We start from the raw sequence: 17983 nt of genomic DNA, 5'->3' as shown, positions 1-17983 counted from the left end.
TCTCTGCCAGAGTATACACAGCTATGTGACTGCTCCAGTCCTTTCCCTTGCATATGCATAGCAGAAACTACTCCTGTCTTTACACTGGAATAGTGGCTGTGGAGCAGCTTCATTGCCATTTCACTGTGTGTGGAGGAGGATGCCTTCTTTCCTTATAAACCACAGTCCACAGCTTAGCAACTTGAACTGTGGATGTTGTACTAGGGTTGGCTAAAATGTATACATGCAATTAAGAAACAGCATAGTCCAAGAGACTGGATCCAGGTTTAGGAGTCAGGAAATCTGGATTCTACTTCTGGGACTACTACTGACCTGTCATATGACCTTGGGCAACTTGTTTCATTATTGTGCCTCAGTTTCCCAATCTGTAAAGTAGGAATAATGATGCTTGCCCTCCATTGAGAAGTGCTTTGAGATCTACAAATGAAAAGTGTTATTACATAAGAACTAAGTGTTGTTATTTGTATATGATTGATTTGAGTGTGCAGTGATGTGACACATGGTATTTTTGAGTTTGGAGCCTCCTACACTTTACAAAACAGAAAAGAAGATATTTCTGTAATACAAGGTAAAATATCTCTAACAGAGTTGCAAAGAGTGGAAAGAAGGCACTTCTTTTGTTTTGCACTAAGACACACAGTAAGTAAAAATAGGCAACAAATAAATACAGAGTTATATTCGAGTTGAGCACTGATGTAAAGTTCTTAGTAACTTTTTTGATAAATGTGTGTGCTTGATGATTTTAGACAGCAAACTAATGAGTAAAGCATTCGGTATCAACAGGTTATCTCATCTTTTGATTGAATATGAGAGTGTTGTATTACTGTATGATATATGACCAGGGATTAATTTTCTGAGATACATTCAGATTTGTCTTTCAGAAAATGCACAATTCAGATTATTTCACTTATTGTTCTTGTTACGCATGGTAGACTGGTACAAATAAACCACAATGCAAAGAATCCAGACTTTTGTTCAGGTATTTTCCCACTGTGGGACCCTACTTTTTACCTTCAATCCCCACATTATGTCAAACAGCCTATTATCTTAAGAAGGCTTCTTCTTAAGATGTGACTTCTTCTGGATTTGATCAGTTGTCTCACTTACACTCACTGTCAGAGGTAGTTTCCTATGCAGCATCCTCCCATTTACCCTAGGTTTAATCCTGGGCTAAACAATGTACAGGCAACATGGCTTAATGGATAGTCTGAAGGAGACCTGGGTTCTTTTCCTGGTTCTCCTATTGGCCTGCTAAGTGATCTCAGGCAAGTCACTTCATCTGTCTGTGGTTCTGTTTTCCCATCTCGAAAATAGGAAAAATGATCCTTCTTTCCTTTATAAAGAAGAGCTAGGTATTATATTTACACGGCACAAAACACACAAGTGGGAAATCAGTAAAAAATCCAAAAATTTTCAACTAGCATATTTTTGCCATCTCCATAAAAAAAGTATGAATGATTTTGAAAATCCACTATCAAGATTAGGTTGCTGTCTAAAATTCATTTTAATCACATAATATGTTGACTATGTTGGTGGCAACTGTGCTAGCTGAAAACATTTTTTAAAATAATTTCCTAGCCCAGTGATTATTGTATTGTAGACAGGGGTTTAGAGACTAGAGAACTAAACCCAGGTCTTCTATATTTCACTTAAAGAAATAGGCCAGACCTTCAGCTGATATAAATGAGTGTAGCTCTGCTGGCCCATCATTTTAAACTAATGCAAGTTAGGCCTACTTATCAGAACAACCACTGAAGTTTACAGACTTGTTTTTCTAAATCTGCAGATTTTTTTTAAATCTGTGTTTTGTTTTTTTAAGGTCTCGCAAAATACTTATGGAAACATACAAAAATGTTTAATTATTTGTATCATTGTGGAATAATTAACAAAAAAAAAAAAAAGGTTATATGTTTCTTAGTATTGTCCTCTTAAAATTACATGCTTGTTAGTATAGCATCTAGAGCAAAGGGGATTCAGTTCTGAAGAGGTACTACTGTAATGCAAACAATAAACAGATATAACAATAAGACAAACAGTAACACAGTCCATTGTTCTAGGCACTATACAAACCCATAGGAAGACATAATCCCCTTCTACATAACCTACCTATTGCTCATTACTTGTGAGTAAAGCAGCCATCACATACTCATGCAAATGAGAAACCTTTTATACCAGACCATCATGTTTGTCATATACATATATCTTCCCTCTAAATCTCTGAGATCTTACTTTTTCATTTTGTTTTTCATGTTTTATTTCTTATAGGGATCCCTCAACTCTCCCTCAATGATTTTTCCTCTTATCCTCCTGCTCCATGTTAAGGACCATCAACAATAAAAGAATATATGGGAAAATCATTGGGTGCAGCTAAGCAATATTTGCTGCAGGATCTGGGGAGGGGGCAATAAACCTGACTTCACTCACTTCTGTACTCCCTCGATCCTGGAACCATAGCTCAGAGGCATCATGGTTCTATCCTACACCTGCTTCAGGGATCATAGCCATGCCCCTACCACCTCCACCATATCTCCTACACCAGGGAATCCCCAGATGCCTATTGTGGGCAGCATTCCTTTAGAAGCTATGCAAAGGGGCCAGACCAAGGGGTGAGGATTTATCCAAAAGTAATACATAGAACATTACATTATTTGGATCTTTAAATGTGTAACCTCATGTGTAACCTAGTGTACATCTTTTCAAAGAATCAAGCACACCAAATAAAGAATATGAGCATGATGTTTCTGCTGATATTATACTCAGTAAAATTAATGCTGCTGTTTAAATTATCTAATTGGGTGTCAGAGTAATCATCCCATTGTAATGAATGGGGAAGTTCATTCCTCTGTTAGATTTAATGTTTTTCTCTTGGTGTACAGATATAGGAAGACAGCACTTCATCAGTTTGCATTCAAATTGATACTTTCACAACCATAAGGGCTAGAAACTGTGTTTTGAAAGAGCTTAAATTAAGTGATGTGGCCACCCAGCAATGCACTATTACGCTTCTCTAATATTCTTCGGTAATATTCTTTTGAGATTTAGGGCCTGATTCTGCACACCCATAAGTAGACTTTGGATTGTAGCTGTAGCGTACTGTAGCAATCTTGTTAAAAATCCATTTTAAAGATGAGCAAAATGGCTTTTAAACATACCCTTGACTCAATTAAAAGAGAAATCCGTGAGAAGATTGCAAGATAAACTCACTTATGAAAACAAAATAAAAGACTGGCTATAAACCTGGGAGTTTTCTGCACTGCACCTAGGTATGAGTGAATACTGCAGAAAAATATTTGCAAGCACTACATCAAACAAAAGCCATAGCTTTGCTTCTCAGTATTTGCAACCCCTTTTATTTGCTTTCTGCAAAATTAAAGAGAGTGAAATTTTCTTCACAAGAATGTTACTGGAAACAGAAAGTCACATATACTTGTGCGAATAGGCATTTGCCAATGTATTCATGCTGAAGTTATTCAAAGAAAGCTCTTTTGGGAGTCGTCTACTGAAAGAGCACAGAACCAATATCATGTGACTTAGGTTACTAATCAAACAGAGCGAATAGTGAATTATAAATAGTCAATACCCAAAGCATTAGTCATGTTGAATAGTTAGCAAGATATTTGTTTTGTAAACCATTCATCGGATAATATTTAATAATGAACAAACATGTAAAAATCAAAGTCTGTTCATGGATAATTTGCAGACTAAAAAGGAGCAAAGTTCTTTGAATAAATTGTTCACTGTGAATTGTTCACTCAGCCTCTGCTGCAATCACATGTGTCAGTATAAAGCCCCAGGTGCTCACACACCTCTGTTCTCAATGCCACAAGTTACAAAAGGAGTATAAACTTCACATTTACATTTTCCATCATTTAGTGGGTTGTCTTAATTGTGTCTTAGTATAATTGTTTTGTATTTAATTCTAAGAAATATATGTTACATAAAAACACAGCAGATCTGAGTATATATATATATATAGAAAGAGCTTCTGTATACCTATATACTGTATACAGTTTCTATTAAAAGAATGTTATTTTTAAGAGTAATATAATTTTGTTTATGCCAGTTTCAGAACTGATAACACAATATTAGTGCTTTCTGGAAAATAATAATGGGTGATTTTGGCCTAATGGCTTATGACTATGATCAAGTGGAGTATTAGTTTGATATATGATGGGAACAGTAGCCTGTCCTTGCAAGATGATGTACTCAGTTGTCTGATAGGATCATATGAGTTAGAAAAGGAAAGAAACCTAAACTAATAATTTTTGTTGGAGCATTTTTCTTGAAGAATTTATCACTGGGAAATATTAAAAAATAATTAAACTAAATAGTGGAGGCTTATAAATCACCAGGGAGAAAAAGCAATTCTTTGTGAACATTTAGTATTTTTACATTAAATTAAAGTTAGAAAATTTATTAACAGTGGCCTAAAGGGGAAGAATTACACTCCCTGTTGGAAGTCTTGCTCTAGTTTATCATCTCTACATCCATACTGTATTACAAACAAATATGGAACTTGAGCATGTTCATTACAATTATCATTATCCAACCTCTGTAACAACTGGCCTTCCCTAAAGAAAAAATATTTTATTTTAGTGAATGTCTTGTGTTGCACTATATTTCACATTGTCATTGCCAGCGAATTGATTTATTATCAGGCTAGAGGATTACCTATAGTAAATATAATGTGGACATACTGTATTTTGTGTAATATTTTGCAGATGAACCACTGAGAGAATTCACAGGCTGTCACACAACTCTGACATTACTATTTCACTTGCTGGCTCCAAAGGTGTTCTGATGATTTTTTGATATTGTAATGCTTAGTTGCCTTTTCCAGCCCCCTGCTGCATTAAATAAAGGCAGATATTGGCTGTTTCCAGTATTTTTGCATTAAAACTATCATTGGCAGCAGCAGCAGTTTTGCATATGCATCAGTTTGGCTCCAGTGCATATTTTTGTTCACATTGGACGCCTACTGATGTGCACTAATTTAACTTCTAAAAATGGAACTTAATTTTGTATAGCTTATAAGTAGTCCCTAGTGGGTCTTGGCTCCAAAAAAGCTAATATTTTTCAGACATAATCAGCAGCAATAGGTAATGTATTACCATTACCTACATTAGCAGCAAGTGTAAAAAAAGAAAAGGGTTGGGGAGAGGAGGTGTGATGAAGAAATTCAGTGGAAATGTAGTATTCTCTTAGCAGCTTCATATTTTGCACAGATTCTTAACATAAAATTACACACATCAGTGTTACAATTTACCATTATTCTCCATGTTTATTCATAATGATTGTTTCATATTTAAAGAACACCAAAATATTGTGTTTTGTCAGCCAAGGACAATAATAGTGTAATAGTAATTTATTTTAAACTGCTACTGATAATACAACCAATCAACACATTAAGTGGTGCCAACATTGGCATCTTGCTAAATAATCTCTAGGCTTTGCACTGGCAGTACATCTTTCAAAGATAAGTCAACAAGAGCAATCAGAGCAGAAAATTAGAATTTGGTTTCTTAGAATTAAAATACAGCTAAACTAAAGTTTTAATTGGGGTGATCTAAAAGGGCACTTGATGTAATGATCTCTTTCATTTGATACTAATTGTTTGTTCCTGATGAAGAAGAAACATGTACATGAATGTTGCTGAATTGAGTAAAGATGGCAGTTGCCTTAGCTGCTAGATTTTATTGTTAAACAAGATGGATTGTCAGAGGGTGGGAGAGAGTTTTTTGCACTTTAGAAATTCTTTGTCTATTTATTTTGCATCAAGGGGAGACTTTTTGTGTAATATCAGCTGATTTGAGGTTCTGAGTGATTTGGGTGATTTGAATGTTCTAGGCGGAGATAAATGGGAGGAGATGAGAATATTTTAGATTTCAACCATTTGCTGAAGTAAGAGGAGAACACTGATAAAAAACAAACAAACTCTTGTTTACTGCCTCATTTGAATTTCTCATTGGTTCAGAAGTCTCCTGTATGTGAAAATTGTTGGGGTTCTCTGAAGGAAAAATGATTTCTTGTTTTAAAAAATTGGGAAAAACATATTTTTAGGCAATTTTGTTATCTTTAGGTTGAAAGGCATTTCCAAAATGTGGCCTGCATTTGTGCATAAACAACATAATATACATGGTCATAGGGAGTATCAGGTTCCTTGCTATGAGAATGTTATCATTGGAGGACTTCCTGTTAAGTGCCGAGCTTTCTCATCTCTTGTAGGCATCAGTGGGAGTTTAGTGTCATAACCCTATGAGGAATCGGGCCCTAAATTAGACGAGATATGAGACAACAATTTAGGTAACAGTGGGTGTAAGGAGCATTGAGAAGAAAATGGGATGGACTGTTAAAAATGGGTTTGAAAGAGGGATTTGAAGGAGGTCTTGGTAGACCCTGACAATGGGAAGGCTAGAAGGAGAAGACAAGGGTGTGATCTGTCTTCTTCCATGGTATCCCAGCTTCAGCAGGATCCCCGGCCAAGGAGCTGGCTCTTTGGGACAGGTACTGTCTCTCACTACGTATCTGTAGAATGCCTCATACAATCAGGCTCAGATGGAGGTCACTGTGGAAATTAAAGAAGCCTTTCTCTGGAAGAAAACCCAAAGGGAACAGTAGTGAGATGACCACCTGTTTTCCCATTGAGGCAATTTTCCAATTGGGCATAGTGGCCCTCACTGTTGTGGGATGACATGGTTGCATTTTTCTCTCTGAGCAATAATCAATCTAGTCCTGTAACTTTTATCATGAGTTGTACGCACAAAGTGTGGGTTGCGTGCCTTAGAAAATTTGGCCCCCGTGTGTTTTTACATAGAGCTTGTCCACCTTTTTGAATGTGTTTCAGTAAAAATGTGCTGATGATAATAGGAAGACTTATTAGGCTGTTATGTGCACTCACATAACAGTGACCTGGCAACAGGATTATTTCATACTTAAAATCTCACATGTCTAATCAAGAAAATAGAACAGAAGCGAATTTATTATATCAGCTATTTTACATTCTCAAAACTTTGCAATGTTCAACTTCATCTTTGAACAGGGCCTATTAAAGGTTGCCATAGACAATGCCAGAGCTCAAGAGAAACAGGTCCAGCTGGAAAAGACGGAGCTGAAGATGGAGCTGTTCAGGGAACGAGAGCTGAGGGAAACTCTTGAAAAACAACTGGCTGTGGAACAGAAGAACAGAGGTATTTTACAAACTCTACGAGTTTTTTATAAGCAAACATAACCTTTTTGTAATTTATTTATTCAGGAAAGCTTAATTCTAATACAATATCTAGTTTTGAGCAAAACACTTCTTTTTACCTCATTTTATTCAGAAAGTTATGTGACTTGCCTGATTCTGCACAGTGGGATTTGAACTCAGGGCTGAAAACCGGGAGGGTCCTTTGCTCGAATCTCTCATGTTTCTACATATAATTAAGATTTAAAAACATTCATGTAATCATTAAAAGCATGATAGTGATAATGAATAGGCATGTTGCTTGATATAAAATTGACCTTTGAAAAATTATGTCCATTACCAGGAGGGGCACCCAATTAATTCAAATTCATGGTCCCAGCACTGCGGCTCCAGCCTAAGCCTGGATGACTACACTGCAGTTTTATAGCTCCATAGTGCCGTGAGTCCCAGGCATGGATCGAACACAGGTGTTTTATTGCAGTGTACACATAACCCTGGACTTTAAGGCCAGAAGGGACCATCGTGATCATATAGTCTGACTTCCTGCACATTGCAGGCCACAGAGTCTCATCCACCTGCTCCTGTCGTAGGCCCATAACCTCTGGCTGAGTTACTGAAGTCCCGAAATCTTGATTTAAAGACATCAAGTTACAGAGAATTCACCATTTACTATAGTTCAAAGCAGCAAGTGTCCCAGGCTGCAGAGGAAAGTGAAAAATCTCCAAGATTCTCTGCCAGTCTGACCTGGAGGAACATTCCTTCCTGATTCCAAATATGGCAATCAGTTAGAACTGAAGAATCTGAGAAAGAATTTTCTTTAGTACCTCAGAGCCTTCCCCCAACTCCAGCCACTGGAGATATTTGCTAATAGCAGTCATGGATGAGCCATATGCCATTGTATGCAATCTCATCTCATCCTGCATAAAGTTATCAAACTCAGTCTTGAAGTCATTTAGGATTTTTGCCCCCATTATCCCTTTGGAAGGCTGTTCAAAAACTTTGCTTCTCTGATGGTTGGAAACCTTTGTCTAATTTCAAGCCTAACCTTATTGAAAGCCAGTTTATATCCATTTGTTCTTGTGCCAACACTGACCCTTAACTTAAATAACACCTCTCCATCCATGGTGTTTATCTCTCTGATGTATTTATAGAGAATAATCACATCTCTCCCTTGCTTAATCAGGCTAAGTAAGCCAACCTCCTTATGTTTCTCCTCTCATAAGGTAGGTTCCCCATTCCTCTGATCATCTTAATAGCCCTTCTCCGCACTTGTTTTAATTTGAATTCATCTTTCCCAAACATGGCAGACCAGAAATGCACACAGTGTTCCAGATGAGGTCTCACCAGTGACTTTTATAATGGTAATAACACTTCCCTGTCTCTACTTGAAATACCTCACCTGATACACCGTCGGATTGCATTAACCTTGTTCATGGTTGCATCACACTGGCGGAACATAGTCATCCTGTTATGGACAAATACCCCCAGGTCTTTCTTCTCCTCTGTCAGCTGATAAAGTAAGAAATCTCTGTGCAGCAGCAGCTTGAACTGAGAACACTGGGGGTCAAAATCGGTCATTTTATACCTTGAGCTAAACTGAATCCCATTAGCAAGTATCACTGTAATCCTATTTCATGCCTCTATCCACTAGAGGGCACAACTATTACACCACCAATTTCTCTTTTAAACAGATGAGAATAAATAATTGAAGGCAATAACTATTAATAATAATAATGACTGTGCATTGAATCTTCACTCTGACTATTGACTGGCATATTAATTTAATACAATTACACTGCTAATACTTTATAGATCACTTTTTTTTAGTAGATCTCAAATATTCCTTATAAACACTAGCCAGTTATATGGTTCATGACACCCCTGCGAGATAGGTAGTGTACCTGTTTTACTGATAGGCAAACTCAGGTACAGCAAAGTGATTTCGCCAGGGAAAGTCCCTGATTTTGTGCAGGGTGCTGAAAAAAAAGACTGTTGTACTGTCAGCACTGTGCCCTGCATGCTTTTCTACTTTGTACCACTCTAATGGCATTATTTCATAAGAAATATAAATATAAGAAGCAAGGCCTAAGGATGAGGGTATATGATTGCTCTCTATAAATAGATCAGGACGTAAACAACACAGAGTGTGAAAAGCTACTTAAGTTAAAAGACAGTGTTGGTACAAGAACAAATGGGTAAAAGCTGGTCATGAAAAAATTCAGGTTGGAATTTAGTAGGTTTCTAACCATCAGAGGGGAGAGAACACCCTCCAACAGGAGTTACTGGGGCAAACAACTTAATTAGTTTTAAGATAGAACTGCACAGTTTTATTAGTGGGATTATATGATGGGGTTGCTTTTGATGGTAGGGTCTCACTTCCTGCTTATATCTTATGTTCCTAAAGTTCATGCTTTAGGGCATGAAAATGTAAATATATGTTCCCCTATCACATACAGCTCGTATCCCTTTAAATGAGTCTTATTTTTCTGATCTTCAATGTTAGGCAATCTTCTCCAATATGTACCTATTGTTGATGGTGCAACAGAAATCTATGTTTACTTTAGCCCCATTGATCTAATTATTATAGGTGTCTGGGAATATCAGTTAACTGAGCTGCTCCTGTATATAATTCAGTGATGCTATTTACTTTGTCTTGTTTATTGTATCCTTTCCTTCCAATTTGTATATTTTCCAGCTAGTGACTCCTATGGCTCTGGTGTCTGATCAGTTAGTAAAACTAGGATAATATCTCTTTTGTGGGCAGCTACACAGTAAGGCTTTGCTAATTCTGGCTCTGTCTGCCATGGTCGCATCTACAGTGTGTCAGCCATGATGAGGTTTTAATTTAGAAAGTAACATATGTTTGATTCTCATTTATTAAAGTCATTTGCAAACCATTTATAATGAAAGTATTAAAACCATGAAACTACACAAGAGTATTTAGCTCAGATTTTGTATATCATAATATGATAAATCTCTTCTCATGTAGTATATTCTAATAACTGTACTATGTTGTTGGTGCTGCACAGGATAAGGGAATACATGTTCCTCACCCAAACAACTTACATATTATGTAGACAGAATACATGAGACACAAAATGCACCAGATAAGCCAGAGAATGCTTCTAATGAAGAACATAGAATTGTTAATGTTTTTTTGTACATTTCAAACAGTTACCTAATTTCAAATTTGCCACAGGATCCAGTGCTGACATTCAGTCAAACACAGGGTGCTTTGCTTCAGAATTTAGGGTCAGTGTGCTGTACACCCTTTGTTGCTAGTAATTTGGGGGTGGAAGGGGTTCAGTGGTAAGGAAGGAGACAGATGATAGTGACCTAAAAGGAGTGGGGGATGATGGTAGGCAATAGAAACAAGTGAGGTGGAAAGGAAACTGGACACTCGGAAGTGTGGGTGGAAGGCAATAGTTACTTAGGTGAATGTTTGGAAAGGCTGCCTATAGGAGCTCATTCCAGTGTCTTAGGCTGCAGGGGTGATACCCTGTTTTTCAGAAGCTCCTTCTTCTGCAGGCTGAGGTGTAGCACCTAGCAGGAATAGGCATACTGCAATAGAACTCCCCCTCGTGGGAGAGAAGGAAGCAGGCAGGCAGAAGATACTTTTCACTTGAGCATACACCAGGTACATACTAGGGTAGATGACAAAATGGTGGTCATATTTGAAAAAACAAAACAAAACTGGACTTCTACAGACAGGAGAGTATCCATTTCATATGATGCAAAAAGTAAATTTCATCACCAATTTCATGGTTGTGGACTTTTGGAATTCATGGGTCCTTGATTATATTTATAAAGAAATCTTTATATTATATCTGAATATGTCACATTGCTTTCACCAGTATAGAAAAGTAATTCTTAAAATAACCTAGTGCAGCGCAAGCAAGTTCTAAGTGTATTGAGCTAATACAGGGAAATTACTCAGTGAATCTTAAATATTGCAGCTATATTATTTTTAGGAACCCATCATAAGTAGTAACTGTATAGCCAAAATCTCAGACCCAAACATGAATATTCTGATTTTTTCCCCTCAGCAATAATTCAGAAAAGGTTAAAGAAAGAAAAGAAGGCAAAGAGGAAATTGCAGGAAGCACTTGAATTTGAGACTAAGCGGCGGGAACAAGCAGAACAAACATTGAAACAGGCAACTTCAACAGATAATCTCAGGGCCCTAAATGGTAAGAAGCCAGCTTTTTGCCTCTCTGTAATTAACCCTCAATTTAAGTGGTGAAATAAGTTGGTTAAACTGGCCACAAATATTTTTGTAGTGCACTTTTGTTTTCTTCTATTTCAGTGATACTTCTCCCGTTGTGATGCTATTTTTGTGCAGTATATGCGAACAAGTATTACTTAACTGAAGAGAATGCCCAAACTGGAACAATTTCACGTTATTAGCTTGAGAAGTCAATTCTTTGTTTTTCTCTCTGCTTAAAAATCTATTGCTCATTAATCTTCCTAGCCTAAAAAAAAAATAAAATAAAATTGTCCTGGCCTCCAGTCATTGTTCAACATTAAAAAGAATGACAAAGGTTGATTGTATTGTAATTCAGCTTTGGAGCAACAGGTTGTACAAAAGGCTATAAGAATCAAATGAAATATGTGTCAGTCTTACCTTTCTGTGCTTCCAGACTCTCTGACCCCAGAGATAGAAGCTGACCGCAGCGGGGGCAGAACAGATGCTGAAAGGACAATACAAGGTAGGCATTTGCAAAAGGCTATAAATCTAGATCTTACGATATGAGTTTTTTCCTCTGCTTTAGTCTGCTATTCAAGCATGTAGCCTACCATCTGGGCCACATCAAAACAAGTTCAAACAAGGTCAAGTTCATCTTGCTTGTTTATAAGAGAGAATTCATTCTGTGCTGATAGATTTTCTTTAAATTAACAGGTCAATTCTGTTTATATAAAGCAAGTGAAGAGGAATAATTAATTTGAAACTATGTTGGATTGAATCTTAGCCACACTGAATGCATTTTTTGTGACTGTGTATAGTCACATCTAGGATAATAATGTTTCTTAAGGTACATTTGAAACACCATGAGCCTTTTAACCATACAAATGAAAACCCGGCTTAACCTGATGGGTAATATTCAAGGTATGATGAGAACTTCATAGCTAATATTCAGGGGCAATTACTGCAAGTTGTGTTTCAATAAGCTACTCCAAACGTTAACAATAAATAAAACTGTTTATTCCCCTCTTGGATTTTTCATTTGCCAAATGTTCCATATCCCATTATTTACATTTTAATAAAACAAATCTGCTGAGTAAATTTATACTTGGAATACTAAAGGGAGCCATATTACTTCCTCTGTGGAGCTAAATATATATATTGCAAACAGCAAGATTTTAGTAAAGAACAAATTCTGAAGGTAGCATTTATGTTATAATGTCATCTATAGTCAATAAGCTAAATCTACCAACATGAATACTAAACAGCAAAAATAGCATTTGTTTTCAATTGAAAAGGAAGGTGCATTTTTCAAAGGCAAGCCTAAAGTGATTAGCTGCAGTAATTTCTCTCAATTGGCTTTATTTTGCATTTTAAAGTCAATCATCTTAACTGTATCATGTGACACCTTTTTGTGTGTTACTTAATCACTTTTTCTAACTCCTAAAGGGTTGTTGCCAGCTTGCCACAAAGAAGGCATTGGCAATATATTCAAAAGGCAAAAAGCTTAAATTGATTAAACAAGTTCAAACAAATACAAAACAAACAAGTTCCAGAGGGGTAGCCATGTTAATCTGTATACAGCAAAAACAACGAGAGTCCTGTAGCACCTTAAAGACTAACAAATTTCTGCAGGCATAAGCTTTCGTGGGCTGCAACCCACTTCATCAGATGCATGAAATGGAAATCACAGATAGGAGATATATATATACATCGAAGGGTAAGAAACATAACAGTGGGGAGGGCAAGTGCCCACAAAGTCAATTCAGTTAGAGTAGATGAGTCCTATTCACAACCGTTGATTAGAAACAAGTCCTTACAAAAATGTATATGCATATTACACACAAAAAGCTACCTTAAAAGAAAGTTACGGTCGCAAAGTCAGGCACTCAAGTTAGGAAATGCCAGAATTAAAGTTTCATGTCCAATTTAAATTGGGCCCTCTTGTGATACAGTCTTTAACATGATAGAATACTATATTTTCCATCGCGCACCCTTGCCTCATTCAATGCACAAGACAGGCAGTGCTCACTCAAAGAGCATGTATTCGGTATTTCAAGTTATCCTCATTTTGAAATGTGTGTGGCCCCATATCTTAGCCCTGGTCTACTCTTACCTGGCGATTCAACTGCTGTGCTTCCCTTCTGCGTGGCGTCTTCACGTCGATGCAGTGCTACGCCACTTGAGGGGGTGGTTTACCAGTGTCAACTTCTGGATCAATTGAGCGGGTCTTCATTGACCGTTCAATCGATCCAGATAGGTTGATCTGATGGCGGCAACTTTGCTGCCGTCAGTATAGACATATCCTTATTTACTGCAAACTCTTTGAACCAGGCTGGGGAGACAGCATTGTTAATTTCCTCATGGGCTTCTCTGTCATGCTCATCACTATAGTATCTGAGTGCTTCATTTGTTTATCTTCACAACACCCCTGTGAGGTGAAGGGGTGATATTATCCCCATTATAGATAGAGATGGAGAGCTGAGGCACGGAAAGATTAAATGTACACTGTTTTGGGTGCCTAGTTTGAGACAAAGTTGCCTGATTTTTTTTAGAGTACTCTAGTTTTTTTAGCACTTATCTGTTCAAAGAACAGATTCCATTGACTTCAGATGCAGCTATGAGAGCTCAGCCTGGAGGTACCAAGTTGGGCATGCATAAAATGAAGAACATATAATTAATGACCACCAGTTTAAGAGCCTTGTCAACATTATATAGGAACTCTGTGGCAGGGGCAGTGATAGAAATCTATTCTCCAGGGAGGCATTCAATTTCTTTAATCAGGAGACCATCCTTTTTCTTTCAACAATACCCTACCATGCTTTCTAACTTCTGCAACAAACAAGGCTGAGGTCCTACAGACAACAGCCTTCTTTAGTACAGAAACTGGGCTCCTCCCCAGAACATTGTCTATCCCATGCACTGAATAAAGGAGGAGTTCCATGGGAAAAATAGTATATGATCATGTAATTAAAGACTGTACTATAATGCATACACACAAGGGACTTAATTAACGCTGCATAGGCAGCCTTAATTCTGGCATTTCTGATCTTTTGAGTACTTGACTTTGCAACCTTAACATTAATTTAAGTGGGAGAGGGGGAAGGTAGGTTTGTGTGTAATTTCCTAGGCTTTTAAAAAAGCAAACTGAAACAACAGAAATTCCATCATGTGGCATATTGGCACTCATGTGGTTCTTCAGCAGGGGTAGAACCTTCAGATCCACCGCACAGACCCCTGCTCTCTGAGCTAACTAGAAGCAGTAGTAAGTTGTCATCCTCTATGAGGACATGCCACAAGAGAAGAATGAGGCATACACAGTGGGTTTCACAGATATTTCCTGACTGCAGAGGAACGTTGAGAGTCAGGAATTTTGGATTCAATCAGGGTGGACTAAATCACCAGTTTTAATCAAGATTTAAATTAACATGCAGGAAACTTTTATTTAAATAATTGATTTTAGTAGTTGTTGCATTTGTATATTTTAGTCATTTTCCTAAAGAAAGATTGGTTTATAACCATTAAAACATTTTGATTTGCACTAAACTTAGCTTTTTGGAATCTATGAACCTATGAATTTTGCACTATGTTTGGTGTTTCTTTTTGCTAACCAGAAAAAGCATAACCAGATATGCTATATCTAGACACATTTATTTAAGCAATTATATAGCTGAACATACAATTATTCAGATTCTTAATATTTACATTTTTAATTATTTTAGAAAATGGCAAATGATGTTTTCTTATTTACTAGATGATGATTAATTTTGTGATTTGTGTCAAGTTCTATTTGGTGGAAATTCAAACTAAATTAAAATTTATTTATTAAATAAAGCTAGCTTAAATGTGCTGGAAACATAAGGAAAAATTAAAAGGTGTTCATCAAAATACATTTTGCACTTAAAACTAACTGATATCCTTAAGAAAGGAAGAACTATCTATAGTTAGTGAACTGAATTGATTATTTCTAGTCAGTATGTCTTTCATGATTTTAGAACCCAATTTTTATTAGGAGATTGGAAGACGAAAACAAGCATTACTGCTTTTCCAACTTCCACTTGGTTCTTAACTTTGAACAAACTAGTCCAGTGGTCCCCAAACTTTTTACATCATGCCCCTTCCCTTAGCTCTGTCAGTGCCCTCCCTGGGGTTGGGAGCAGGGCCACGATCAGGGCTGTGGCTGAAAGCGGGGCCATGGTCGGGGCCGGAGCCACAGATGAGTCAGGAGATGAGGGCCGAGGGTGGGGCCACAACTGGGGGTAAATCTGGGGCCAGGAGTGGGGCCAGAAGCGGGGCCATGGTCAGGGCTGAGGCTGGGGCTGCAGCTGGGGTTAGGGCCAGAACAGCTAAGGGCAGAGCGGGACTGGGTGGCACTCCCTCCTTGCCCCCCATGGGGGCTGGCCCAGACCCCCGGTCCCCCCAATGTTCCTCCATGCTCTCCTAGGGGGTATGTCCCACAGTTTGGGGTCCTCTGAGCTAGTTGTTGAACTAAATTAATAGAATAAACTGAAACAGAAAAAAAATTCTCTTTGCACATGCAGAAGAGGGTTCTGCTATCAAAAGCTGGTTTAACACTTCAACAAACTGTGGTTCCAGGTGCTTAGCCAATGATTACCACTCGTTCAATGTATTTCTTCAAAACATGGCAGCAAATATGTACTACTTAATATTATTTTTGTATTAAATTTAAATGATTTCAATAGCTTATGAAAAGTTTAAGTCTTAACATAGGTTATCATATTCAATTTTAATTTTAAATACATTTATGTTTTTAAAAGAACGCATACTTAATTGAACTTTACAAATCTTATTTAAATAAATCTGATTTCATTTTTTAAAAATCCATTTTTAATTTTTCTTTTAAGTCATCGGTTTGTATCCACTCTGGATTCAATTCCAGGTTCTGGAGGGGAATTTTCTTTAGCAATCACGGAGTCTTTTGCCCTGTTCCCATAGGCTGTGGAGCCAGGGGAGGGCATCCAAGCCATGGTCCTACCACTTTTTGGCCCACCACAGCCCAACTCAGGGTAGGTGATCCAGTGGCAGTAGGGCCAGGAAGGGGTAGGGGTGAGGCATTGCATTAGGAGGGCCCCAGCTGCACTCTGTGGCGGGAGACAATGGGCGGGACGGATGGGTGGGCTAAACCTGTGGGACAGGAGCCATTATGGAGTGAATACAGGCACCCTTGGGCCTCCCACCTCCTGAGGCAGGACCCAACTACCACCCCCGCCCTTCTATACACTTTAAATGATATTCTGTAGCCTTTTCCTGTTCCCCTCAAGCTTGACCCCTTTACTCCATATCCTCTTTAGCTTGTTTTGCCAGTCTTATCTCTCCCTGCCTCAACTCCTCATCCTATTCTTCCTTCCCTCTCCATTTCCAGTCTCCTTCACTAGCCAATCCCAATATCTAGCCCCCCCCGCCCATGGGCTTCTTTTCCCATTCTCCAAGTCCAGCCAGTCCCAGTACTCCTGCCCTGACTCCTCTTCTGATCTCAGTTTCGCAGCCTCAACCTTGCTCTTAGTCTCTCTGATCTCAGTCTGTCTCCTTACCCCACTGGCTCCAAGTCCCCCTCCTGTGCCATTCGGTCCTATCTGACACCCCATCCCACTTCTAAGTCCCAGCCGCCTTACCCAGCCATTCCCAGTGTCCACCCACCTTCATGTTTCTCAGTACCAATCTTCCCCACCGGGCTTCTTGTCCTAGTCTACTCCCTCTGCTGCCTCTTCCCTCCCGGTCCACTTCTTCGTAGTATGGATGGTACAATTACCTATTTATCAACAATCATTAATCTTTTGAATTTACAATATTAAATATGCTGAGGCAGGCAAACAAAACAGGAAAGCTGGAGGATTCTATGGGGAAGCAAGAATAAAACTAATATAATTTTTGAAATCTCTAGTGCAGTTTTACCAAAGTTTAGGCCAAGAACTTAGGCAAAAAATTAAAATAAATGAAAAATAAATAAAATAACGAATCTCACTGCTGCTTATTCTAAAATAAAGTTGACAGTTAATTGTGTTCTAGTAAAAAGATACTGTCAGCTTAAGGATCACATTTAAACCTGAATATTTTTAACCTACCGTTGTTGTGAGTAACCTTTCAGATTTCCTTAACTGAGAGAGATCAGTGCATTTGTCTGCAATCCTTTTCACTGTTGCCCTATGTAGACCTTCAGTCAGCTTCACGTTGTTTATATGGGTCTTTTACATACAACAGGGGAAAGAAAAAACATTCTGGAAAATGTGAATGTAAAAGCACAAAAATTGGCAGAAGCAATAGAGAGCACCTAAAATGCCTTTTAATTCGCTTTTTGGTTCTGGCTAGATTTCAGTAATGACTGAAATCCATGGACCTCAAACACACACATATATTTCCTAATGACACACAGTCCTATTAAACATTCTTAAAAACTGGTGTCAACACTGGTGTTAATGTGTTTTCTTTCTTGTTTTTGATTTTTAACAAATAATAAAGCAGGTTATCCTCTTCTCCATACATATTGTAGGTTCACTAGATGCCTATGCCTAGCTCCCAACCAGGTCTCCCAAGACCCCCTCATCCCACACAAAAAGGTACCATACAAAGAAATGTTTGACTTTTATATACTGTTTTGT

The 17983-nt window shown here is 38.0% G+C and overlaps 1 protein-coding gene across 4 annotated transcripts in view; it reads left to right on the top strand.

Moving 5' to 3' along the window:
- DACH1 (dachshund family transcription factor 1) overlaps positions 1–17983 on the top strand; it is a 436323-nt gene that overhangs the window by 385726 nt on the left and 32614 nt on the right. For 2 of the 4 annotated variants that reach the window (XM_067563215.1, XM_067563218.1), the window contains 3 exons: positions 7040–7187; positions 11230–11373; positions 11824–11892. In XM_067563215.1, coding sequence (XP_067419316.1) covers positions 7040–7187; positions 11230–11373; positions 11824–11892 — 361 coding nt within the window. Of the gene's footprint in view, positions 1–2265; positions 2478–7039; positions 7188–11229; positions 11374–11823; positions 11893–17874; positions 17942–17983 lie in introns of those variants that run through there. The other 2 variants (XM_067563216.1, XM_067563217.1) reach the window with 2 other exon arrangements.

The sequence above is a fragment of the Emydura macquarii genome, unplaced genomic scaffold (assembly GCF_026122565.2).
Source record: "Emydura macquarii macquarii isolate MOO-44397 ecotype Brisbane River unplaced genomic scaffold, CSIRO-AGI_Emac_v2 contig_2473, whole genome shotgun sequence".
Taxonomy (NCBI): Eukaryota; Metazoa; Chordata; order Testudines; family Chelidae; genus Emydura; species Emydura macquarii.
This window is presented reverse-complemented; position numbering and strand designations above follow the sequence as displayed.